At 37.2% G+C, this 17,916-nt stretch overlaps 1 protein-coding gene across 1 annotated transcript in view; it reads left to right on the top strand.

Annotated features, from left to right (window-relative positions):
- Positions 1 to 17,916, top strand: part of PRMT3 (protein arginine methyltransferase 3) — a 145,186-nt gene that overhangs the window by 88,432 nt on the left and 38,838 nt on the right. The window contains exons 12-13 of the mRNA XM_006892059.1: positions 788 to 975; positions 3,638 to 3,724. Of these exons, the coding sequence (XP_006892121.1) occupies positions 788 to 975; positions 3,638 to 3,724 (275 nt within the window). The remainder of the gene's footprint in view (positions 1 to 787; positions 976 to 3,637; positions 3,725 to 17,916) is intronic.

Raw genomic sequence — 17,916 nt, 5'->3', positions numbered from 1 at the left:
TCCATTTTTCCTCACTTTTTCATCTCCAGAGTAATATATCATATGGTCATCCGACTCAAAATGCCCCATGCCAGTCCATCTCATCTCACCAATGCAACAGCAGTACCTTTTTTAAATTAGCGTATTGAGTTTTCAAATTAACATATTTCTTCCATTTCAGGTATTATGCCATTTCATTTTTATAATGAGAATCCTATGTTAGTTTTGTTGTAGTTGTTATTTGTCCCAGAATTGACACCTCCTAGCAATCCTGTGAACAGAAACTTGCCCTGTCCTGTACCATCCTCACAGTCTCCGGCATACTTAATTTAACCCCTTCTTTTTCAGTCTTCTTTTTGTGACCCTCTACCTTTCCTAGTAGGATGTGTTTCTCCAAGGACTAGCCTCTGCTGACAATATAACCAAACTTTATCATCGTGGTAATAGATTTTTTTTCCCCTTCCTTTTTCTCTTGTTAGTTGTATAATGTTGAGTTGGGACCACCTCAGCTGGCCCTCCAGTGGGCTTTCAGAGGCTGTAAATCTCATGGGAGGATATTGCCCAGCTTTCTCCCACAGAGTGGCTGGTAGGTTGGAACTGCATACCTTTGGGATGATAGCACAATTCCTTGCTGCTCAGCCACCAGAGGTTCTTTTCCCTGATCCAGCTTAGATTTTCCTCTCCTATTACTAACAATCGATGTTGATAGATTTACTGTATATACTTTCTTCTATTTATATCTTAAAAGAATCCTATTCTGTCTTAAAGAGGGAGAGTGCTGACTTGCCATGCATTTTCTTTGTTGTAGTCTATCCTGATATTTGTACCATCAGCCTTGTGGCAGTGAGTGATGTGAATAAACATGCTGATAGAATAGCATTTTGGGATGATGTCTATGGCTTCAACATGTCTTGCATGAAGAAAGCAGTTATCCCAGAAGCTGTTGTGGAAGTTGTAGATCCAAAGACTCTAACTTCCGACCCTTGCTGTATTAAGGTAAGTAAATGTCTTACTAACTTTGCTTTTTTATACCAACATTGTAATTTTTCTTAGTTTTCATATCAGAGTTTATTATTTGAAAATAACAAATTGGTTTTGTTTAAGGACTTTCAAAACAGCAATCATGCTTTCAATTTTTTTCAGTCTAAAACATTACGGAATTGTAGCCTTTACCACTGGTTTCTGTCATTGTTTTTACAATCATGTCATTTCTTGCGCTCTTTTTTCTAATCCTTTTTAAATCTAATTCTGAGCAGGTCATATAATTTTCTTTGGTTTAGTTAAGGCTGCTTTATTGACATTTTTGCTATATCACCACTTCTTGGCTTTATTGTAGCTTCTCATTAACAGCCACCTTATTCATTCATTTTATTTCTTCCACACAATTTAACTTTCTGTCATTCGGATTGCTTCCACCTTTTTTGGATGAAAAAATTATGGTAAATTTGCCCATGGAAGTAAAGACCTACTTTCCTCATGTTTCTTAGTTCATTTCTGTGTGGTTTTCTCCCTCTTTTTTTCATCTCACTAGGTAACCTCTAGGTTTGTTGTGAATTTTGCAACATTGAATTTTCTTAGGTTGAGTAATTATAACTTTGCATTGAAAGTAATGTTGCTTTACTTAAAACTCATATTTTCAATCAAAAAACATAAATTTTTTTCAGCATCAAATAGATGTAGTTTGCTTGGCACCAAGTTCAGGACATTGTCTCCTCTTTTTACTTGCAGTATGACTTTGAAAGTATCTGTAATTCTCTGCACAAAGTAGATAGTCATTAAATTACATTTATTTTCTGAAAATGTTAAAAATTAGCATTAACTAGTAAAGAACATAAAGTTTCTCAGCAAAAGCCAGCTAATTGAATTGCATTGCACTTTTAAGAAGAGAAAAATACACCCAGATTGGTAATTCCACAACTATTCATTGCTCTGGTATACTGATAGTGTTTAGGGATTTATTTTGGGTTCTTTGGCTTGAAATGGACGTATACTTTATAGCCAACTCAGCTGTAAGGCTAGAAAAGCAAAAGAAGGGAACTGTGTTTCCTATCTAATGATCTGTTTGTTTAATGCAAAAAACTACTGTCAGTGAATAGCTGAAGTAGGGGAGTATGAAATGGAAAATTTGTTGTTACTCATGTTACTCTGCCATAGAGTCACCATGGCTAATAGTGACTGTATGAACAACAGGTCTGAACCTTGCCTCATCCTACACCGTCCTCATGACCTCTGATATATATCCTCAAACCTATTGTTAAAGTCACTTGTATCGATCTATTTTGTTGAGGGGTGAACTCTCTTTTGATAATGCTTCACCTTTCCCAGAATGATATCGTAGGATGTTTGTTACTGTTGTTGTATACCACTGACCCAGAATCAGTTTGTAGCTGACCTTCCAGTGGATTTTCAGAGGCAATGAATCACATAGGAGGAGATTGCGTATCTCCTTCAGAATGGCTGGTAGATTTGAACTGTGAGTCTTTGGGTTGGCAACACTTTTTACCACTAAGCCACCAGTGGTCCAAATAGATATAAAATCTAGGGGCAATAGTTCTCTTGGTACCAGCTCTAGAGGAAGGTCTTAGAACTTCTTAGTCTGTTTCGCTAGGTACTTTTCATGAGGTGTGGCATCTGACTTCCTCTGTCTTAGATGCGTACTCTGTTCTTTTTTTATCTCAAAGGTGATGAGCTAAAGACTACACTACTGTGTCTCATTAACATGACAAAGAAATTGTTATTCTCAAATGAGATTACATGCACATATTGGAGAGGATGAAGACACAAAATTTCATTGTAATTTTCATTTTAGTAGCATGATTGCTTTATGTTGTTAGTTTTTTCTTTGTTCTCCAGTTCTACAATTGAAAAAAAAACACCCCAGCACGTTATGGCTTTGTTTTCGTTTTATTTTGCCTTTAATTGTTGGAGACTATTTGAAATAAACTAAAACTCTTCAAGGGTGTAGTCATGTGTTGGTTTGTGAATTATGGTGGCTCCACTGAGTTAGAATCTACTTAGTAAATAACAAGTCAGCTAATAACTTCTGGTCAGAATATAGTCATTAAACTTCAGATTCCATCTACTCTCCAGAAGAAGGAGGATTTGAATCAGAGCAGAATGGGAAACTAAAAATCTTCCTAGTTGATTTGGTTTGGGCTCTGGGATTTTATTACTTTATAAGAAATTTAGGGTCTCATGAATGCTGAAAGAAAAGAACTTGCCCTCTTTATATCTTTTCAAGTTGATATTTCCTCTAAAAGTGTACTAATACCACACAAAATGTATATTTTCCTACAAGAGGCATATTTAAAACTGATGAGATACAAAATGGTTTTTAGTACAAAGAAAAGCATTTTCATTTGCATAGTTGTATGTTGTTTAATATGTGTTAGGAAAACATTTACCACGACAGAATTATCATTTGATGTATTCCATTACTTACAGTAAACACCAGGGTTTTGTTTGTTTTTTAAATTTATTAAGGAAATGTTGTCTAAGTAATAAAGTTCTCTAACATTGTCTAACAATCCTGGAAGTCATTTGTGAATGATTAAAGTTTGCTAAACACTGCTTTACAGTAATTCTTTGTGCATTGAAAATGTAATGCTCATCTGTGTTTTTCCACTGTTTTTACTAACCTCTTCTCTTTTTTGGATAGCATATAGATTGTCATACAACATCTATCTCAGATTTGGAGTTTTCATCAGATTTTACCCTAAAAATCACAAGGACATCAGTGTGCACGGTAAGCTATTTAATGTTACTTTTACAGTTTCACTAGCAAGGCAGTAGATTGGCTGGCTAATGCATTAATTACCACACTGGTGATAAATGAAAAAGACTATTGCCTTTGACAGTCCATTTCTGCCTTTACTTGGTCATTGAACAGATCTGTTTTAATAGGTCAGTAGACCTCAAAGAGTAAGCATATTTAAGTAGAGAAAAGATTAGAAAATCTTGTTTATAAAATTATTTTTCCTTAAAGGTTCTCAGTTTTTACTTCTTATATCATTTAGAGCACTCAGATGTTTTCAGAGAGGAAGTTCATGTCCTACCTTTCTTAGTAAACTTTTCCATCCCAGAAACTCTTCAAACTTAATTTAGGGGGAAAAAACAAAACAAAACACCAAAGAAACCTTATTTTGGATGGAAGTAAAATAGGTTCATTTGACATTTTTTTTCCTTTTTGTGAAAAATAATTAACAAAATTGATAGCAGTTTACTTTTATTTTTAAAAAGTCCATCCAATATGTAATAGAATAAACATGGGTTTTAGAAATAATAGCCCAATCTGGATTCAGATTTAGTTCTGTCACTTAATAGTTTGTTACTCTATTCATGCTATTTAAATAATTTGTACCTCAGACTATTCAACTGCCTTAGGGAATATGAGAATAATTATTTTTCTCTTAAAGACTTCTTACATACCTTATGATATAGCTAGAAATGTTAGGATATTTGAAGAGATTTCTTTTTTCTCTCTTGAAGGATTTTTAAATTAATTTTAAGATAACAATTTTCATATTTTTTTTGAAACAGAATGTTAATATGTAGATTGTAAAGATATATTACTTTGAAAATTAGCTGTATCATTTAAAAATAATTGATCATACCTCCAGAAGTCAAAATTTTTATGAAAACTCAGAATGTATCTAGAGTAAGGTCATGTTAATTTTGACTTTTCACCGTTACTCTTTCAACTGTTTTGTTCAAATGAATATACAGGCTAGATGGCTTCTTTTAAAATTATTTCAGTCCATTTTGATCCTTTAAGTATCGCGTGTTTACATTAATTTAACAATATCTTTTGATGTTTTCTTATTTTATGTAAAGTTGATCTTATTATCCTAAATCTCTATCTGAATTCCATGTATGATTTAAGTGTATTCATTCATTAGGGTTGGAAAGGTTGGGGGCAGCAAAACAGAGAAAGTATGCTCACCCAGTTGAATTGACACAGTGACTATTGCAATGGACTTGAGTGTCAGAAATTGCGAAGTTGGCACAAGATGGGACAAGGTTTAGACCTGTTGTTCATAGGGCCGCTAGGAGTTGTACTCAACAATACCTAATAACAACAACAAAAACTTAATAATAAGCAGCAAAATTTTACTCTTCATTTTTGTTTCCCCCAGATTTTCTACTTCTGTTTTTAAGTAATTGAAACTATTTAGTCAGGTAAAATAGCTTTTACAAGCTAAAGGCTTATTAGATTTCCTCTGTATTTCCCTGTTAGTAATCCTTGAAAGATAGGAGGAAACCTATCTTGATTAATGAAAATTCATTATTCTCTAAGGGAGTACTTGGAAATTATTCATCAGGAGTCTAATTTCAATTGACAGAATCCAACAGTTATTCTAACAGAAAGAGATTTGCTAAGAGCGGTAAGACTTGAATGCTTGGACTGTATCTCCCACAACACTTTAGAACTGTATTTATCTTTTGATGATCTTAGTTTCAAACTATGTAAACGTGAAAGGTAAAATAAGAAAGAAAAAAATGTTGATAAAGTCTGCTAAATCCAAAGAACATAGCAACATTCTGGTTTTTAGTAATGTTAATTATCAGATAGGTACTTGATATTTGTCCCTGTACAATCAAAACCTTGCAGGTAAGATATTCTGGGTGCTAAACAAACCAGTCTAAATGTTGCTTAATCTTTAAAAATTTGTTATGTGTTGACTATTTTGTTGTCAACTAGAAGTCAGTCATTGAGTGGGAGAGATAAGAACATACGGAATTCTTATGAAAGTAGTATGTATCTTAGGTGGATTTTGTAAACTCCTCATGGTTGTGTGTGCTACTTATATGAACATATTAATATATGATAAATATGGTAGATAATCAAAATGTTCTTTTCCTTAGCAAAAAAGCCTCTCAGGTTTATGTAGTGAAATAGTCACAGATCCTATCCCCTTTTAGCAGGAGGAAAAAGCTTTTTTTTTTAAAGTGGCTTTTCTTTTTTTTCCTCTTTGCTCTTTTAAATTTACAGAGGTTAAGCATTTACATAATCTGGGAAACTTTTATTCCCATTGTGCTTACTCTAAGCCCTGTTATGTACCGTCGAGTTGCCTGCAACTCATAGCAACCTGATGTACAACAGCCCTAAACCCTGCGCCAATCATACTGTCTCTGACACACCTACCCCCATTACCCCAGTCACTGAATCAGTCTGTTTCATTGAGTTTCTTCTGTGCTGTCCCTGCACACTCCCAAACATGACGTCTCTCTCCAAGGACTGGTCTCTCCTTGCAACACGTCCAAAGTATGTCAGATGAAGCTTTAGAATCCTTGCCTCCAATGAGCAGCCTGGTTTAAACCTCTCACGGACGAACCTGTTCATTCTCTTAGTCCATGGTATATTCAGTATTCTTTTCCAACACCACAGCTCAAAGGCATCGATTCACCTTCTTTCATCCCTAGTCCTTGTCCAGCTCTCTGAGGCACAGCAAGTGATGTCAAAGACCATGGCCTGTATCAGATGCACTTTAGTCGCCAGTCTGACATCATTGCTCTTCAGTGCTTTGGAAAGGTCTGTAACAGCAGACTTTCCCATCACAATACTGCCTTTTAATTTTCTGGCTACTGGTGCCGAGAGTGTTGACTGTGGAGCCAAGCAACCTAACGCTGTGAATAGTCCCAGTCTCTTCACCATCTATCATGATCCTGCCAATTGGCCTGGTGGTAAGAATCTTTGTTTTCTTGATATTGAGCTTCAATCCATATTGATGGCTGCAGTCCTTAACATTCTGCAGCAAGCGCTTCAGGTCCTCCTCAGTTTCAGCAAGCAGAGTTGTGTAATCGGTATAACACGGATTGTTGATCAGTCTTCCTCCAATCCTGATGCCACATTTTCTCCTCATAGAGTCCTGATATAAGTAAGTAAATTTGTTTTTCCTTATACTTTCTTTTTTTATGAGTCCTAAATATCCACTGATGGCACTGGCAAAAATAAAGCCCCAGATATTGATAGAATAGCAATTGAGGTGTTTCAGCAAATAGATGCAAACTTGTACGTTCTCTTCAGCAGTCTGTGCCCATCAAATAAATAAAATAGCTACTGGGCCAACTGACTGAAAGAGATCCATATATGCTCCCATTCCCAAGAAGGACGATCTAGTGGATTGTGGAAATTATCGAACAATATGATATTAAAATCTTTTTGAAGATTATTTTAAAAATGACTTACCAGACATCAACAGGGAACTGATAGAAACTCAAAGTGTATTCAGAAAAGGCTATAGAATGAGGAATATCATTTCTGGTGTCAGGTGGATTGTGACGAGGAACCAGGCAATACCAAAAAGATGCTTGCTTCTGTTCTGTTGAGTAGACAGAGCTGTTCCACTTAGAGGAATGGATCATAGCAAATGACAGCCAGCATTGAGAAGAATGAGAACCCCAGAGCACATAATTGTGCCCTTGGGAAAACTCTGCCTAGACAAAAAAGCAGTTGTCCAAATACAAGTACACTATGGTTTAAATCAGGAAAGGTGTGCATCAGGCTTGTATCCTTTCTCCAAACGTATCTACTTATCTGTTCTGTAGGCTGAGAAATAATCTGAGAAACTGGATTATATGAAGAACATGGCATGAGAACTGGAGGAAGACTCATTAATAACCCGTATTATGCAGATGACACAGCCTTGCTTGCAGAAAGTGAAAAATACATTAAGTATTCACTACAGAAAATCAAATAGTACAACTTTAAATATGGGTTACATTTCAGCATCAAGAAAACAAAAATCTTCATAACTGGACAAATAGGCAACATTAGAGAAAAGACTGAAATTGTCAGCAGTTTAATTTTGCTTGGATACATAATCAACACCCATGATAGCAGCTGTCAAGAAATCAAAAGATGTGTTGTTGTATTGCAGTGTGTCATTGAGATGCCTACAACTCACAGTGACCCAGTGCACATTAATTCTGAACCCTGCTTTATTCCGAGCCAACATCTATCCCTATTACCCCAGTTACTGTGTCAACCCATCTCATCTTCCTCTCCTGTGCTGTCCCTCCACCCTTCCAAGCATGATGTCCTTCTCCAAGGACTGGTCCCTCTTAGCAGCATGCTTAAAATATGAGATGGAGCTTTAGAATTCTTGCCTCCAAGGAGCAGCTTGGTTTCACCCACTCCAGAACAGACTTGTTTGTTCTCTTGAAAGTTAGTGGTATGTTCAGTACTCTTCTTCAGCACCACAAGTCAGGCATCCATTCTTTATCATCCTTACTCATTGCCCAGCTCTCTGATGCATAGCAAGTAATTGTGAACCATGGCTTGGATCAGGTGCATCTTAGTCTCTAGACTGACATTGTTGCCCTTCAACATTCTGGAGAAGTCCCTGACAGCAAATTTTTCTAATTCAATTCGTCTTTTGATTTCCTGACTGCTGGTGCCAAGAGTTGACTGTGGAATCAAGCAAGCTGAAATTTTTAATAATCTTAATCTCTTTTCCCTCTGTCCTAGTGCTGCCTATTGGCCTAGTGGTGAGAATCTTTATTTTCTTGATGTTGAGCTTCAATCCATCTTGAAGACTGCAGTGCTTGACTTTCTGCAGCAAACACCTCAGGTCCTCCTCAGTTTCAGAAAACAAAGTTGTGTCGTCTCCATATGAAGCAGGATGTTGATGAGGTTTCCTCCAATCCTGATACCACATTCTTCTTTATAAAGTGCAGTCTCCAAAATGATCTGTTGGACATAAAGATTGAAAAGATATGGAACAGGGTGCATCCTTGACGCATTTTTTTCCTGATTTTGAACCATGCAGTGTTTCCTTGCTCTATTCTGATGACTGCTTCCTGGTTCAAGTATAGGTTTTGCATAAGCATAATTAAGTGTTCTGGGATTCGCGTTCTTCTCAAGGTTATACACAATTTGTTGTGATTTACACATTCAAATGCCTTTGCATACTCAGTGAAACACAGACATTCCTCTGGTACTTTGTGCTTTTACCTAAGATCCATCAAACATCTTGTGGTATTGGGAAAATCTGCTAGGAAGAACTTCTTCTAAGTGCTAAAGAGCAAGGATGTCTGTCCTATGCATCTGAAAGTTGGATAAGGAAGACTTCAGAAGAAAATTGGTGCCTTTGATTTGTGGTGGTGGCGAAGAGTACTGAATGTATCATGAACTCCCAGAACAGCAAACAGAAATGTCTTGAAGGAAGTATAACTGGGTTGCTCGTTAGAGGCAAAAAAGATGACATTTCATCTCACTTACTGTGGCTATATTTTCTAGAGAAACCAGTCCTTAGAGGCATCATGCTAGGAAAGATTGAGGATTGGCAAAAGAGAGCAAAGCCCCCAATGAGATGGATTGGCACAGTGGGCTTGAGTATGACAGGAATCATAATGATGGTGCAGGATAGGACAAGGCTCAGATCTGTTGTTCATAGGGTCCCTGGGTCACGGAGAACTGGACAACACCTAAGTACAACAGTGTAGAGAACAGACAGATCAGTCGTGGACAAGCAAATCTGTGCAATCAGGGGTTCTGTATATTGTTACAAGGGGCCAGGCCTTGGAAGAAGACACCGTGCTAGGAAAGAAAGATCGTCAGTGAAAGGAAGAAAGACCCTCAGTGAGAAGGATTGGTGCAGTGATTGTGACAGTGGGCTTGAGCATGACAAATTGGGATTATGGTGCAGGATAGAAAAAGGTTCTGATCTGTTGTTGATAGGATCTGAATGGATCATAGTCTCCATGATGGCACCTAACAGCAGCACCTACCCATTCGTCTCTTCTGCGGCTGTCTTTTGCTCTTGAGGGGGATGCCTGTTTCTTCACTCTTTCTCTACCATTATCTTGTGGCTCATTGTGCATGAACTATCTAAGGCCTCTTTTGAGTAGACTGTACCATTCCCTCCCTTCTCTCACTTGCTTGTTTAATCCATTATAAAGGTGTTAAGGAGAATCAGTTTACTGACTAGAACTTTGTCCTCTTATGGAGTCAGTAGGATGTTGAAGATTTAGGTAGAGAATTTCCTGGCAAAGGAAGAGAGAATAACTTTGAGGAAAAAGAAACATGGCATTTTTTAGATAGGGCATACCATTAAACTTATAAACACCATAAATACTTTTCTCTCGTATTTAAAACTTGAACAGATAGCTATAATTTTTATTTATATAGTATGTAATTTTTTTTCTCTTTGGTGGTTCAGCAAGTATGTGAATAATCATATACTTAATAAGATTCTAAATTAGTGACTTAATTTAAAAATTAAAGTATATTATTCAAAGTAACAAGATGCTTAAAACACCTCTTTTGTGTTTAATTTTCCTGTTGTATTTGCTGCTGTTGAGTACCTTCGAGTACAAACCAACTCAGAGCTGACCCTCTAGTGGGTTTTCAGAGGCTCGCATGGGAGGAGCTTGCCCATCTTTCTCTCCTGTATGTGCTGTAGAAAGGCGGTCGTCTTAGATGGCTTTCTCAAGGTTCTTGGAACCCATAATGTAAAGTTTCTAACCTCATTTCTTTGCTGTTTCCCTCTCCTTCACACGTGCACCAGTAAACAGGAAGAGGGAAGACATTGAATAGCATCGTTTATTGACTGTTGTACATTTACAAATGCTGTTTTGTATTTTGTGAATTTGCAGTGATGTGACATTTATGTGAAATATTTTGCATATTGGCTGCCTATTATGCTGACAGGCTTCTGTTATGGCTAGAAATTATAAGTAACATTAAAAAAAATGAGACTCCCAGAACACTTAATAATGTTCATATGAAACCTATACCAAGAAACTGTTGTGTGAACAGAACAAAGGAACACTGCATGGTTTAAAATCAAGAGATGTGTGCATCAGGGCTGTATCTTTTCTTCATACTTATTCTGTATGCTGAACAACTCATTAGAGAAGCTGGACTCTATGAAGAAAATAGTGGCATCAGGGTTGGAGGAAGACTCATTAACAACCTACATTATGCAGATGACACAACCTTGCTTGCTAAAAGAAAGGAAGAACTGGGGCGCTTGCTGAAGAGGATCAAGGACTATAACCTTGAGTGTGGATTATATCTTCAGATCAAGGAAAAAGAAAATCCTCCCCAGTGGGCCAAGGAAACAACCTCGTAATAAATTGAGAAAAGATTGAAATCAACCATTTCATCTTGCTTGAATCCATAATCAACACCCTTTATCTGGAGATGTATCACATTTGGCAAGGCTGCTGTCAGGGACTTCTCCAAAGTCCTGAAGAGCAGTGATGTCAGGTTAAGCATTAGAGTGTGCCTTATTCAAGCCTTAGTCTTTCCAATCACTTGTTGTGCATCTGAGAGCTAGACAGTTAATAAGTATGTTGTTGTTGATTGCCTTAGAGTTGAGCATGACTCAGTTCATAGAGGTTTTGGAGGCATGCTGTTTAGGAAGTGGATGCCACTCCTGCTTCCAAACCTTTCATAGTATGTTATCATTATGTGACATAAAACTGAAGAAGACCTGAAGCACTTGCTGCAAAAGGTCGAGGACTATAGTCTTCAATGTGGATTGAAGCTCAACATCAAGAAGACAAAGATTCTCACCACTGGGCCAATTGGCAGCACCATATTAGATGGAGAAGAGATTGAAGTTTTTAACAATTACAGCTTCCTCAGATCCACAACCAATACTCTTTAACACCAGCAGTCAGGAAATCAAAAGACAAACTGCATTGGGAAAGTCTGTCATGGACCTCTTCAGAGTGCTGAAGAGCAACAATGTAAGTCTAGATACAAAGGTGAGCCTAATCTAGGCCATGGTCTTCTCAACTGTTAAGCTTCAGAGAGTTGGACAATGACTAAGAATGACAGAAGAAGAATACATGTCTTCGAGTTGTGGTGCTGGAGAAGAGTCTTGGACATACCGTGGACTTCCAAGAAAATAAATAAATAGGTCTATTTTGGAGAGGGTGAAACCAAGTCTCTCCTTGGAAGCTACGATTTTGAAGCTCTGCTTCAGTTACTTTGGGCACATGGCCAGGAGAGACCAGCCCTTGGAATAGGACGTCATGCTCAGAAGGGTGGATGGACGGCATAGGAGAGGATGACCCTGCATGAGATGGATCGACATTCAGGCAATGGGAGTTGGTGTTTCGGAGTTAGGGAGACTGGCTCATGACAGAGAAGAGCGGAGAGCTGCTGTACATAGGGTCGCTATGCAGCACAGGCAACTCAATGATAAGATGAAAGGAGAATAAATGCCTTTTAGTTGTGGTGTTGGACAAGAGTGCTAAAAATCCTATCGACTTCCAAAAGAAGAAGCAGATATGTCTTTGAGAAAGTACAACTGGAAGTACTCCTTGGAGACAAAGGTGGCAAAGCTCATGTACTTTGAACATGTTAGGAGAGGCTATTCCTTATAAAGGAACATCCTACTTGGAAAGGTGAAGGTTAAGCCAGAGAGGATGACCTTCAACAAGATAGACTGACATTGTGACAGTAACTGCGGGCTCAAGTATGTAAGAGATGATGATGATGATGATGATGATGATGATGATGGTGGTGGTGGCATAGGATAGGCAGTGTTCATATCTGTTGTGCACAGAGTCACTATGAGTCACACTTGACTAGACAGCATTTAAGAAAATTATGACTGGATAAAAATTTTCTAGTAAACTCCTCGTAACATATGTTTCAATTTTAAAGTGTTGTTTAACTTTAGTAAATGATATTATTGACAGTTTTCAGTGAAACTGCATTTGTTTTATGATAGATTATGAAAGCTTTTTTAGCAACTATTGTACATCCCACATGTCACCCTGCCTAACCTTGTAGTAAATGAACTATGAAAGTCTATTATTATGGAAAGTGTCTGTGTATTCAAAGGCAAATGGTCTAAGGCTATAAAATTTAGAACCAGCATGTTTTATCTGCAAGTTCTAATTTCTTTTTAATGTTATTTGTGCAATTGCATAGTTCTCTCTTACTCTATGTTCCAGTTTATTTTTTTTAGCATCTGTCTATAAGATTCTTACTGATAGAGGCTAATATTTCTTTCACCATCTTTGGTATGTTTTAAATAACTTTTAATAATGTTTTCTGTATAACAGATGAATTATTTCCTTTAAAAACGAAAATAAGTTAATATGGTGTTATCAAATTACATGCTTATATGCATATGTAATCTTTTTGGCATGTAACAATTTCAATTTGCTGTTTATTATCCCTCAAAGTAATAATTCTTGAGTTATTGTGTTGGAGAAAAGTACTGAATAACTATCCCATGGATTGCAAAAAGAGTGAACAGGTATGTCTTGAAAAAGGTGCAGCCAGAGTGCTCCTCGGAGGCAAGAAAGGTGAAGCTTTTTCTGTCACACATTGGACGTATTACTTAGAGAGGCTGTTCTTGGAGAAGGGCATCATACTTGGAAAGGTGGAGAGAGGACGAACCCCAATGAGATGAACTGACAGTGACTATAACGGTGGGCTTGAGTACAGCAGAGATGATGAGATTGCACTCAACAGCAAGTTCAGTGTTCTATTATTTTTTTTTTTATTCTCCTTTCCTATTATCATGCACTGGAAATATCTGATAACAGAAATTCTCAGTTTTAAGAAACATTCCTTAATATGTTTTTAACTTTTATTTAATAAAAAATGTTCTTTTTCCTGAGCATTTACTTTTTTACAACAGTTGTTAAATTGAAAGTAATCTAAAGATTTGAATTAGAAACTATAGGCTTTCTTACATTTTTGTTTTTACATAAGAAGTACTTGTGATAAAGTCCCTATTTTTTATTTTATTAGATACACGTGAATATAAGTACATTGGCATTTGATACTTAATTGTTTTCTTTATCTTAATTATCTAAATCTTTATTATGAACAAGGATTTTATTAACAAAAGGGAGATCTGGTGACATAGTGCATAGGGATTTGAACTGCTAACCCAAGGCTGCACCTCTAATGGTTCACATCTACCACAGCTCTGTAGAGTAGGATGGATGGGCTCCTTCCATATGGCCTACAGCCTTCCACTAAGGATGGAAGAAGAATCATTAATGGCTTTGAAGAATATTGAACATACCATGGACCACCAAGAGAACAAACAAGTCTGGCCTGGAAAAGGTGAAACCAGTTTGCCCTTGGGGGCAAAGATATTGACACACATACTTTGGGCATGTTACCAGGAGGGATCAGTCCATGGAGAAAGATAACATGCTTGAAAGGTTGGAGGGACAATGCAAGAGAAGATGACACTGGATGAGGTGGATTGACACAGTAGCTGGAGTAACGGGTAGGTATGTTGGAGAAAGAGAGATTGGCTCAGGAAAGGACAGAGTTCAGAGCTATTTTGCATAGGATCTCTGAGCTGGCAGGCGACTCTATGTCACCTTACAATAACAACTAACCCACTGTGAGTCAGCTATGAGTTTGCTCAGACTGTACAGCAATGAATAAGTTTTTAGATACTAACAAAAAGACACATGGCAGCGCTGTGTTTAGGTGCTTGGCTGCTAACTTAAATGTCAGCAATTAGGATCTGGTGGCTACTTTCCTAAAAACAGGCAGTTCTACTCTGTCCTGTAGCATTTCTCCAAGTTGGAATCAATTCATTAACAAACAACAATATTAATATTTCCATTAAGATGCTACGCTGCAATCCCAGATGCACATGTTTCAAATTTACCAGCTGCTCCTCGGGATGAACAATCTCCTCCTGTGCAACATAACTACTTCTGAAAATCCACTAAAAATTCCGCTGTGGGTCGGTTCTGACTCAACGGCACACACAAGAAGTAGCAAGTATTAGGGAGTTCTGGGGCCCTGATGGTAAGAAACTATATAGCAGTCCCAAGCATGTGGTTCATACCCACTGTCTCCTTGCATGAGATTCACTGCTCTGAAAATCAGCTGGAGAGTCAGCTATGACCTGGTTCTGACTTGACAGTAGCAAAAGAATCAAGCATTAAATACCTCATGCCAGGTCCACCCAGTTATTTTCGACTTACGATGCCTTCTTTGTGTGTTCAGAGTAGAAGAGTGCGGCTATCTTATCTGTAACAGGTACTTGTGTGCAAACACACAAACATGAAAGGACAGACGTTGTGTATTCTCACTAAGGATATGTCTAGAATAGGCAAATATATAGAAACTCAAGTTTATTAGTGATTACCAAGGCCAGGTTCCAGTGGTGTCCCTGCTTTAAGGTGTCGCTGAGTTGCTAATAAGGGTGAGGAGATAAGTAGAAAATGTACAGTGCTGATGCTTACACAGCATGGTAATTGAGATGAATGGCACACATTATACATGTGTAACTCATTGAGATGGCACGTGTTTTCTTTATCACAATTTTTTAAGTTGATCAGAACTAAAAAGAAATTGTATATTATTTTTCAGTTCACAGTTTGTTTCTTTTTAAGAGAAATCATATACTTGATAAATGGTAGGTTAAAAAAACCCTTGGGAGACAGAAGTAAGTTTAAGTTACCATTCAATAAAAACAAGTCTTAAAGTTTATTCCCAGTATGGTAAGGCTAATGCGAATGCTGTTGAAAGAAACTTTATAAAGTTACGGGTTCCTTAGTCATAGTACTATTTGTTTTTATTTTACTTTTTAATTAAGCTTTAAATTTTCCTAATGGTTTAAGAAGAAGACATCAAGATGAGTCATTTCTTTGCAAATGCATTCTTTCAATGTTTTTTCCAAGGCTTTTGAAAGATCTGACAGTAGAAACCAGCCAATTCTAAGTTCATTCTTGGGTATTAAATCAGTTCTTACTACTTTTGGGTGTAAATTGACCTAATCTTGACCTTGCGAAGCTAATCAGCTAAAGAAACTCATTATTAAAACACATCTGTGCAGCTTAGAAATAGGAAGATTTGTCTTAAACTTGCATCATAGATTTTAGTGGGACATCTGGTATATATTTTAAAAGGCATCATTAAGTAAATTTTATGTCTTAAGAGCCGTGTCTTCCTACTTCTGTGATTCTACCTCTGTATCAGTTTTCAGTTTCTCCTTGTGTGAATAACGAAGTCATCTAGAACATAGTTCTGAACTTTCTACTCTTTGAAATGCAAACTTCTGGAGTTGCGCTAAAATCATGACGTGAACACAGAGGTCTCTTCATTTATTCTCAGTAAATGGTTTCTTAGTAGCATTATTCACAGAAAGCTCTGAGGCATTTGGTGATATAAGTCAAAACAGTAACTGTTCCTTTAGAGGAGGAGACAGATATTAAATTTTACCTGATAGACATTAAATAACTTCAAAGGAATGTTGAAAATGGCTATAGGCACTGTAGTAAATGTCCATTCTTAAAATTGTTTTTTTAAGAATCTGGATTTCTTCAACCAAATTGTCTACTCTCTGCACTCCCTCGAGACATGCCATTAAAGAACTGAAAAGCTTTATTTTTTAAAAAAGTGCTTCGTATCTCATACTAACTTTGAGATATATGTGTGTAGAATCACCTGCAGTATTGAAAGGAAGTCAAGGAAGAAGCCTCAAGGAATTCAGACAGTGAATAAAATAACTTGTCTGTAGAGTCAGTAGAGATTTCTATTTTGAAAACTGTACAATAAATGTTGTTATTTATTCTTGATTACCTTGGAATAGAGCATGACTCATAGCAACCCTATGAAGGAAAGGCCTGAAGCCCTTCCACAACTATCAACATTTATCGAAGTTCATAGCGTTTCCAGAGGCATGTTGTTTAGGAAGTGGATGCCACTACCGCTTCCAGACCTGTCATAGTCTGTTATGTGCCATTTAGTCGCCTGCAGTGGAAAGTGACCCTATATACAACAGCTCTGAACCCTTCCCTGTCCTGAGCCACTCTCACTAATTCTGACACACCAACCCCCATTGCCCCAGTTACTCTATCAGTCCATCTCATCCTGGATCTCCCTCTTCTGCACTGTCCATCCACCCTTCCGAGCATGATGTCTTTCTCCAAGGCTCTAAATCTGCATTTTTTAAAAAAAATTCACTAGTCCTGATTCTAAAGCCACCTATTGAGTTATTTTATAAGGACTTGCACATGTGATTGTTCTAAAATACAGGTTAAGTGCGATGTTGAAATTCTCCAGCAGCATTCTAATAATTAACTCTGGGATCATACTCAAAATCAGCACTGTTGAGAATCAGGATTATATTCAGGGGAAGAAATAATCACACTCAAGCAGGACCGTTGTATCTCTTAAAGAATAACAATAAGTACAGCCATGGCTTATTTATCAAGTAATCAATAACAGTGGGCTCTTGATTAAAGATGTCACGGGAGTTCTCTGTAGATTTCTCACAGTGACTGCCAATTAGCATTATTAGATTGTGATAATAAATGAGTTTGACGAGGTATTTTCCTCTTTGATCAGGCAGTTTTCTAGAATACTGGCCTATAAGAAGATAATGTTCCCAGATCAGATTTCCTTTCACTTATACCCCAGCAGAAACCGCTATGAATATTGGCATTCAGACCTGAAAATCCTGGCACACCGACTACTTCCACATGTTGGATGTGTGTGTCTCAATTTGCCCTTTTATTCCCCTATTCTTTATAGATTGTAGAATTCCATTTCTTGATTTGTATGTCCAAAGACTGATAAAGAAGAGCTTGTATAGTAGAGTTTAATCATCTATACACAACACATCACTTTGAATAATTTCCAAGTTTTGAACTGCTGCAGCAACCACAAAATGTTCTGCCACTTCATTTTTCAGTTTTACCCACAATATCATTTGAAGTAATGTGTATTCCTAAAGTTAAAAACAATTTTACTTAGCATTAATATAATTTTCTGCCATTTGAGGAACTATTTAGGAGGTGTATAGCCCTTCCATAGTTTTTAGGGAACGTTAGAAAACAGCCTGAACCCTGTTGTCAGTCCCATTCTACAACAGTGGCACCATGTCGTTTTGTGACTGAGATATTTCACTCAGCATAATGTCCTCCAGTGTCACCCATTTTGAATAATATTGCATGAGTTCCTTGTTTTTCAACGCAGCATAGTAT

Source organism: Elephantulus edwardii, unplaced genomic scaffold (genome assembly GCF_000299155.1).
Source record: "Elephantulus edwardii isolate Elephantulus edwardi_28Jun2011 unplaced genomic scaffold, EleEdw1.0 scaffold00109, whole genome shotgun sequence".
NCBI lineage: Eukaryota > Metazoa > Chordata > Mammalia > Macroscelidea > Macroscelididae > Elephantulus > Elephantulus edwardii.
The sequence above is the reverse complement of the archived record's forward strand: the minus strand, read 5'-3'. Positions and strand labels throughout refer to the sequence as shown.